General features: G+C 38.8%; 1 protein-coding gene and 1 long non-coding RNA gene across 2 annotated transcripts; one reads left to right on the top strand and one right to left on the bottom strand.

Annotated features, from left to right (window-relative positions):
* Positions 1 to 4,944: 4,944 nt before the first annotated feature.
* On the bottom strand, positions 4,945 to 6,544 carry LOC132142010 (ladderlectin-like). The gene is made up of 5 exons (XM_059551657.1): positions 6,487 to 6,544; positions 6,278 to 6,375; positions 5,610 to 5,744; positions 5,260 to 5,371; positions 4,945 to 5,109 (listed from the first exon to the last, which is right to left on the bottom strand). The coding sequence occupies exons 1-5, from the start codon at positions 6,542 to 6,544 to the stop codon at positions 5,033 to 5,035; spliced, it is 480 nt and encodes a 159-aa protein (XP_059407640.1). The 3' UTR covers positions 4,945 to 5,032.
* A 766-nt stretch (positions 6,545 to 7,310) lies between these two features.
* Positions 7,311 to 7,940, top strand: LOC132142009 (uncharacterized). The gene is made up of 2 exons (XR_009433997.1): positions 7,311 to 7,731; positions 7,843 to 7,940. It is a non-coding gene; the product is annotated as an uncharacterized LOC132142009 (long non-coding RNA).
* Positions 7,941 to 9,708: the final 1,768 nt, after the last annotated feature.

Here is a 9,708-nt window from a genome sequence, read left to right as displayed (position 1 = left end):
AGGGTGCAGCTAACATGCCACTTTTGTCTGACTTAACCAGCCGGACCTCGAATGACTCTATTGACTGATCACCATGATCCTGTGGCTCACCCAGGCCAGTCACGGATGGGTTTAGAGCGCTGACTAGCCAATAGGAACTAGAAAATGCGCACAACTAGAGGTTCGAATCCTGCCTCGGCCACAAATAACACTTGAGTTTATTCGTCTTTCATAGATCCACTTAAATAAGGTTTGAATTAAGATAACATTGTACAGAACTCATACATGAAATGTAAAACTGAGTTTTTCACTTTAATAAAGTAGTATACTTATAAAAATGAAGAGAAATTTACCAAAGTGTATAAATATACAAAATAATTATAGTTTTAAACAAAATACATTTGTGGAGAACATCTGATACACAACATAAGTTTGTTTAATAGTAACGGTTATTAACATTTAGAGTTTACAAAACGGAGCAAGATATTAATGCAAGTCAATAGTCATATAAAAAAAAACTTATACCTTTTTATAAAAAAAAAAAAAACTTAACACCGTTCAATACAGTGCCAACAAGGCCACAGTACTTCTATTTTAATTCATATGGAAATAACTAAACGTAAAGATACAACAAGTTGTGGAGAACATGTACAAATTTACACTACCAGTTAAATATTTTTGAACATTAAGATTTTTAATGCTCACCAAGCCTGTCTTTATTTGATCCAAAATACATTAAAAGCAATAATATTGTGCAATATTTTTACTATTTAAAATCGCTTTCTGTTTGAATGTATTGTAAAATGTTATTTCTGTGATGTGCAGCTGTAGCCTACTTTCAGCATCATTACTGAAGTCTTCAGGATCACATGATCTTCAGAAATCATTCTCATATACCGATTTACTGCACAAGAAACATTTATCAATATTTAAAACCGTTGAGTCATTTTTTTCCCCCAGGATTCTTTAAAGGAAAAGATCCAAAGATCAGCATTTATTAAAAAGCTTTCTTAACAATATACATTATTTCATTCAAAAGCAGTATAATTATATATATATAGATATGAAAAATGTTGATGAAAACCTGAAAAGATTCTACTCAGCTGTTTTCAACATAAATGTTTCTTGAGCAGTAAATCATCATATTAGAATGATTTCTGGAGATCATGTGACTGAAGACTGGAGTACTGAGCTTTAATCACAGAAATAAATTACACTTTAACAGAGATTCACATAGAAAACAGCTGATTTAAAATAGTAAGAATATTTAAAATGTTACTGTTTTTGCTGTACTTTGGATCAAAGGCAGGCTTGGTGAGCGGAAGATACTTTAAAAACCATTACATTTTACTGTTGAAAAACACTTGACTGCACTTTAAACAATGAAACTTCTCATTTGTCCAGTTTAGGAAAACTTTTGAGTCTCAAATACAAAAAAAACTACACAAAAATCCTTGTCAGAACAAAACCAAATTACCCCAAACGTTGCCCCAAGTCAAACACAGTTGTCTGAACAAAGAATTTCATATTGTTGAAATGTTAAGGCTTTGTGAGTTCCCAGCATGCATTGCAGCATGAATAAATTATGCAGTTACTGTTATAACATTATTGTTTTGCTGTTTGCTGACTTAATTTAAACTTTTTTATTATCGTTTTATCATTATTGTTAGTTATTTGGTATTATTTGTTTTACTGTGATGTAAAGACGTACCTGTGGAGGGTGCTCCGGGAGTTTGGGGTCCGGGGCCCTTTGCTAAGGGCTATCCAGTCCCTGTACGACCGGAGCAGGAGCTTGGTTCGTATTGCCAGCAGTAAGTCAGACTTGTTCCCGGTGCGTGTTGGACTCCGGCAGGGCTGCCCTTTGTCGCCAGTTCTGTTCATGATTTTTATGGACAGAATTTCTAGGCGCAGCCAGGGGCCGGAGGGGGTCAGGTTTGGTGACAACACGATTTCGTCTCTGCTCTTTGCGGATGATGTTGTCGTGTTGGCCTCATCAAGCCAGGACCTTCAGCATGCACTGGGACGGTTTGCAGCCGAGTGTGAAGCGGATGGGATGAGAATCAGCACCTCCAAATCCGAGGCCATGGTCCTCAGTCGGAAAAAGGTGGCTTGCCCACTTCAGGTTGGTGGAGAGTTCCTGCCTCAAGTGGAGAAGTTTAAGTATCTTGGGGTCTTTGTTCACGAGTGAGGGAAGGATGGAATGGGAGATTGACAGACGGATCGGTGCAGCTTCTGCAGTAATGCGGTCGATGTACCGGTCTGTCGTGGTGAAGAAAGAGCTGAGCCGCAAGGCGAAGCTCTCGATTTACCGGTCAATCTACGTTCCTACTCTCACCTATGGTCATGAGCTTTGGGTCATGACCGAAAGGACAAGATCCCGGATACAGGCGGCCGAAATGAGCTTTCTCCGCAGGGTGGCTGGGCGATCCCTTAGAGATAGGGTGAGAAGCTCAGTCACCCGGGAGGAGCTCAGAGTAGAGCCGCTGCTCCTCCACATCGAGAGGGGTCAGCTGAGGTGGCTTGGGTATCTGTTCCGGATGCCTCCTGGATGCCTTCCCGGGAAGGTGTTCCAGGCGCGTCCCACTGGGAGGAGACCCCGGGGAAGACCTAGGACACGCTGGAGAGACTATGTCTCCCGGCTGGCCTGGGAACGCCTCGGTGTCCCCCCAGAAGAGCTGGAGGAAGTGTCTAGGGAGAGGGAAGTCTGGGGTTCTCTGCTTAGACTGCTGCCCCCGCGACCCGGCCCCGGATAAGCGGAAGAGGATGGATGGATGGATGGATGGATGGATGGTAGGTAAAGATGTACAAGCTTGGATCTTTTTAACCCGTGTAGGTTGTCACCGTTCTTGATGTTTGTGTGTCTGGTATTGAGGGATAGAGTATGTTGTAAAGTCACGTTTATTTACTGGATATAATAGTCTTGTAAATTGTCTTACAAACAAATACTATGGTGCTTATTGGATCATCATAACCTTTCACCTTTGTCATTAGAAAATAGTGGTGGAAATTATGATGGTGGAAAGAGATTCGTTCATTTTCAGTTCGTTCACCAAAATGATTCGTTCAGTGATCATTTTTTTGTATTACACAAAATATGCCAGCAGGTGGCGAAAAGAGTGTCTTATGTGTTATGTCTTAAGTCAACAAAGTTCGGTTCTTTTCCTCGAACCGGTTCTTTTGGACGTTTCGATTCAATAAACCGGTTGAAAAAAACGGTTCACCGGTTCTCTGAAAATATTTAGTTAAAGTAACTAGAACTAATTGTGTGGAACCACTGTCCATAATTTAAATGAGTAATTTGAAAACAAACCTCCTTATGTTGATAGAGTGAAACAAATTTGGCTAGATTGTAATAAACCAAAACAGGTTCAGTTAACTTAACTGGTTTAAGTTAAAGCAATGTGAATAAATTGATTTGGTTGGACATTACTATTTCACATAGATTCTCCCTCATTCAGTTGTGTTGTCACAACACAAGGAGTTTGCATAGATTAAAAAAAATTCCATTAATGTTATCAAAACACAATTTGGTTGTGTGGAACCACTGTTCATAATTAAATTGTGTAAGTTTAAAGACTAATTTTTTTGAGTTTATAACACCTGTTTTTAATAGATTTGAATAATAAAATACATCCACACAAACTTTAAGATTAGTCATTCAAATCCAGCCTTCAATTTCATAATCTTTTGCACAAGCTCTCAGCGCATCTCCTCTGCACTCCAGCGACCTGCTGCGATACAAGACTCACATTTCGATCAGGACAGCTGACAGAATTGACTCTTGACTAAGTGGGTAATTGGTGCATTGTCTCAAATGTATAATCTGCACACCTTTTAAGTATTTTAAGCCATTTGGTGTACTCGCACGCTCCACAGGCTGTGTATGCCCTCACAGTCACATCCAAAGCTCGCGAGTATAATATACACGTTATTTTTCGTAGTTTGTTGAGTTTAAGCAACCAAATACAAACAATATGTCTGATGGTTGACAAATAAAACAGTTTCATGACACTCTACTAAAACAAGCTCAAATGTTGACAAGGTTGAGTTAACAAGGTTTTTGGCCGGCGAATGAGGAGATCTGTGTTTTTTCTGTATCTGAGGCAAGTGCAGTGCATTATTGCTATAGTCACCTTTTACAGGTAAGGGTATAACTTAATACACTTGGCCAATATCTAATGATATAAACGATAAAGCGCTTCTGCACAGGATATTTAAAACGTACAAAAGGTATATTGGATTGATGGCAAAAAACCTACTTCAAGTCTTCAAACACACAAAGACATTAGCCTTTACAGACAGTGTTTGAGTAAAGAAATGCTGTACTATTCAAAGTTATGCGTTTACCCTTGCTTTATGGATAAGCGGAGATCGGTCTCCTCCACGCTGTGCGCGCGTCAATCTGAGTGGAGGTGGGGGAAGTGATGAGGTTTCACGAGAGCTTGAGGACCCAATGGAGTTAAAAAATTACTGACAAGCTATTAAATACTTCTCATTGGTAAAATATAAAACCCTCGGATTTAAAATAACAAATGATAGAGATATGAATTTTGGATAATTTTCCACTGCACATCTATGTCTGTCATACGGAAACGCCACCCTTGGAGGAGGGGGATCCGCCAAAATGAGGTGCCTGATCCAGCTTGTTCCGGCACAAATTAAGCCCTGGTTCTCAGTCAATGGAGTCATTCGAGGTCCGGCTGGTTAAGTCAGACAGTAAGTGGCATGTTAGCTGCACCCTCTCCTGGTAGATGTCTGAACCAATGAATACAAACGTCACTGGTGTTGAGTGCCCCTGCGCTCACTATTCCTTAAACAAAGTGACATACTTGTCCGTATAAATTGCTCACTTGACCCTACAAAGCCCATTAAACACAGGTCCCTTTCTTGACTTCCAGTTGGAACCAACCAAAGGGTTAGTTTAAAAACCAACACACCCTCAAGACAGACAAATTAAAACATACGTGTTGGTTAAAGTCCACTTCAGTTTTATTTTTGCAGTGACTAACATTGATCCAAAAACCAAAGCCTCTCTGGTGATGGACAGACCAGATTAACAATCAGCAAGAGAAATCAAACAGATGAAACCGAGAGGAGTGGCACAGTCCAGATCATTCCAGCGTTGCTCAGCTGTGGAAATTCAGTTACATTCAGGAAGTTAGTCAGATAGGCTTTAGTGCAAACAGGAAGCCATAAGTGTAATAAAACGTAGAGGTCTGAAACCTTTACAAGTTTAATACCAAGGAGGTTGTTAAATAACCTCAGATATGGACATTTTACCTCCATAGGCCAGCTCCACACAATTTTCGGTTCCTCCATTATCATTTGGCTCACCAGTAAGCCAGTCACTGTAGTCAAACTTTGAGCCATCACTCCAAAACCAGACATTATTCTAAGAACGTTACATCAACATTACTGAACTTGTTGCCATATCCACCATTTTATCATCGCTTACAGTGGTAGGTTTACATGAACATCAGATTTCATTGCGTGTGAAACTCTGGTTTGTTGGGGCAGTGCAAACCAGCTTTTACTAAATGTGAACAAGCAACACTTATGGGTCACTCTAAATATGACAAATCCGACACTGGTTGGATTGAGATTTAAATGTAAATGAGAAGACAGGTTACCTTAATTGCATCATGAGCACCAATCCAGGTTCGGGGCATGCCACTAGCACATTTTCTCAGAAAGGTCTTGAGGAAACCGCTAGTGCGTTTATCATGGACTGATGCAAGGTTTCCATCGAGCTCAAGGCACTTTTTCTGACAGGATGAAAAAAGGTTAAGTGCATTGCACTTCATTTAATGAAAGCTGAAAACAAACCCCATATACACCCCTTAAAATATAGGGGAGCATGACGCGGACTTTGAAAGATGCATGGCACAGAGATACAGGATTTGTTTGATCAGTAAACACTTGACCTCTTTAAAAGACACCCTTGACCATGTAAAAAGAAAACATTTTTGTAGAATTAGAGTAGAACTAACAAGAGATTTTTTTTTTTTCTTTTTGAGATCAAAAAAAAAATAAAAAATAAAAACACCTCATTGACTTTACTAAATTTTAATGGTAAGTGGTTGCAAATAATAAATCTTTAGCTATATTTAAATTTAACAAAGTTGTTTAAATGTAGCTGAACTATATTGACCAACCACTTACCATAAAAAAATAAAGTTCAATTAACTTCAGTGCCTATATTTTTAGCATTACAAGTGTAAAACAGTTACAGTATGACTCATTACACAATTTGGGGCTTGCTCCTATGGTCATAGCATCTACAGAGAAGACAACTTGCCTCTGCCTCAGCCCATGGTTTCAAGTCACTGAAATATTTAAAACATTGCATCCGGAATTTTTCCCAGCCAGTGGGACAGCTTTCATCATGCTGAAAATCTGCAGAGAAATATAAGCAGTTCTTACTAACTGATGAATAGGAAGCCTGACCAGTCATGAGAGAGTAGAAAACTTATTAAAAAGAACAAACTCAGCCCATTGTTCACTTACCTTTAGATTGGACTCCACTTACAACCAAAGCAAGAATGAATACTGCAGAAATCCACATGCTGACACAGTTCTATTTACATCATCCAAAATAAATGTAAAGAACATGCATTGACAAGTTTTAACACACTAAGAATCAAAATACAGCAGAAAACCCTCTTACCAATGGACTCAAAACTCAACTAAGCACACTCTAACACCCCCGATGTAGTTCTCTGATCAGTGGTTGCAATCAGCTTCATTTATACCCAGTTGCTCAGTCACAAACACTGGTTCAACACCAATGAAAGCTCTGTTAATCTATCAGTCCTTATTTGGTAAACAAGACCCTAGGGCTGCACGATTAATCGAACGATTGTGTTGTGTGATTAGTAGTAAATCTTCAGCACCTGCTTTCAGATTGAGCAGCATTTACTATACACAGAGCCATAGTTCTCTAACAAACTACACGAAATCCAGCCCACTATGCAACTGCCAAAACATACTCTGTCAAAAAAAAAAATACAATTTGTGTGAATTACCATTTATAATGCATGGAAGACAGAATTCATTTCATATGTAATGCCTGTTTGCATGACTGATGCAGATTTGTAAATTTAATTTAGTTAATGGATTAATTTAAATACATTGAATTAATGTAATTAGGCAGTTGTATACATTTAATGTAGAGTTAAATCTAGATTATATTGAATTAGATTAATTTGATTTAAGTAGAGAATCTAAATGGTAAATCACACAAAATTTCTTTTTTTTTGACAGAGTATGTTTTGGCAGTTGCATAGTGGGTTGGATTTCGTGTAGTTTGTTAGAGAACTATGGCTCTGTGTATAGTAAATGCTGCTCAATCTGAAAGCACGTGCTGAAGATTTACTACTAATCACACAACACAATCGTTCGATTAATCGTGCAGCCCTAGGGTCTTGTTTACCAAATAAGGACTGATAGATTAACAGAGCTTTCATTGGTGTTGAACCAGTGTTTGTGACTGAGCAACTGGGTATAAATGAAGCTGATTGCAACCACTGATCAGAGAACTACATCGGGGGTGTTAGAGTGTGCTTAGTTGAATTTCGAGTCCATTGGTAAGAGGGTTTTCTGCTGTATTTTGATTCTTAGTGTGTTAAAACTTGTAAATGCATGTTCTTTACATTTATTTTGGATAATGGTGATGTTAATAGAACTGTGTCAGCATGTGGATTTCTGCAGTATTCATTCTTGCTTTGGCTGTAAGTGGAGTCCAATCTAAAGGTAAGTGAACAATGGGCTGAATTTTTTCTTTTTAATAAGTTTTCTACTCTCTCATGACTGTTCTGGTTTTCTATTCATCAGTTAGTAAGAACTGATTATATTTCTCTGCAGATTTTCAGCATGATGAAAGCTGTCCCACTGGCTGGGAAAAATTTCGGATGCAATGTTTTAAATTTTTCAGTGACTTGAAACCATGGGCTGAAGCAGAGGCAAGTTGTCTTCTCTGTAGATGCTATGACCATAGGAGCAAGCCCCAAGTTGTGTAATGAGTCATACTGTAACTGTTTTACACTTGTAATGCTTAAAATATAGGCACACTGAAAAATAATTGGTTTTATGGTAAGTGGTTGCAGTCAATTAATCTCAGCTATTTAAACTAACTTTGTTAAATTTAAATCTAGCTAAAATTTTATTGATCGCAACCACTTACCATCAAATTTACTAAACCCAATTTTTTTTTTTTCACTGCAAGTTTGATCTCTAAATGAAGGGGGAACAAAGTGCCCTGTTCTACTCTAATTCTACAATGTTTTTTTTTTTTACATGGTCAAGGGTGTCTTTTAAAGAGGTCAAGTGTTTACTGATCAAACAAAAATCCTGTATCTCTGTGCCATGCATCTTTCAAAGTCTGCTTCATGCTCCACTAGTTTTTAAGGGGTGTGTATGGGGTTTGTTTTCAGCTTTCATTAAATGAAGTGCAATGCACTTAACCTTTTTTTTTTTTTTTTTTTTTTTTTCATCCTGTCAGGAAAAAGTGCCTTGACCTTGGTGGAAACCTTGCATCAGTCCATAATCAACGCACTAGCGGTTTCCTCAAGACCTTTCTGAGAAAATGTGCTAGTGGCATGCCCCGAACCTGGATTGGTGCTCATGATGCAATTAAGGTAACCTGTCTTCTCATTTACATTTAAATCTCAATCCAACCAGTTTCGGATTTGTCATATTTAGAGTGACCCATAAGTGTTGCTTGTTCACATTTAGTAAAAGCTGGTTTGCACTGCCCCAACAAACCAGAGTTTCACACGCAATGAAATCTGATGTTCATGTAAACCTACCACTGTAAGAGATGATAAAATGGTGGATATGGCAACAAGTTCAGTAATGTTGATGTAACGTTCTTAGAATAATGTCTGGTTTTGGAGTGATGGCTCAAAGTTTGACTACAGTGACTGGCTTACTGGTGAGCCAAATGATAATGGAGGAACCGAAAATTGTGTGGAGCTGGCCTATGGAGGTAAAATGTCCATATCTGAGGTTATTTAACAACCTCCTTGGTATTAAACTTGTAAAGGTTTCAGACCTCTACGTTTTATTACACTTATGGCTTCCTGTTTGCACTAAAGCCTATCTGACTAACTTCCTGAATGTAACTGAATTTCCACAACTGAGCAACGCTGGAATGATCTGGACTGTGCCACTCCTCATAGGCGTCGATTTCGGGGGGGACGGGGGGGACGTGTCCCCCCCAGATTTCGTCATGAGTCATTTTGTACCCACCACTTTTTTTTTTTTTTTTTTTTAACCTCGAGTTCTGCTGCTGCGCTGGCTACACGCTTTTCTGTTCATTAAAACTGCAACAACTGTAACATTGGGATACGTTCTAGGTTGGGGGAGGGGGAGTCATCGTGTCACTGTTATTATTTTCTCTATATGCCGGTTTCAACGGCAACAACATAAACAAACGTTACAGCGCATGCGCGCTTTTGCGGACCTAACTTAACTTCCAGTAGACTTCCAAATAGAATCAATAACATCAGCCAAGTCCCTCTAGAGTAGATATTTTTTGATAACAAATAAAATATGTTTGCTGCATGGATCAGGCGGACTTAATGAGAATGCAAATCCATTCTTTGCCAATAGGAGATGTTTTAAAGCATAGACATAAAGCGCGAGAAATGGAGGTTTCCCCAGTAACCGCTGTAAACAAAGTACGCTCACACACGCTGCTTTATCAGGCATATAACATGCAAGTCTTCC

Source organism: Carassius carassius, chromosome 6 (assembly GCF_963082965.1).
Source record: "Carassius carassius chromosome 6, fCarCar2.1, whole genome shotgun sequence".
NCBI lineage: Eukaryota > Metazoa > Chordata > Actinopteri > Cypriniformes > Cyprinidae > Carassius > Carassius carassius.
This window is presented reverse-complemented; position numbering and strand designations above follow the sequence as displayed.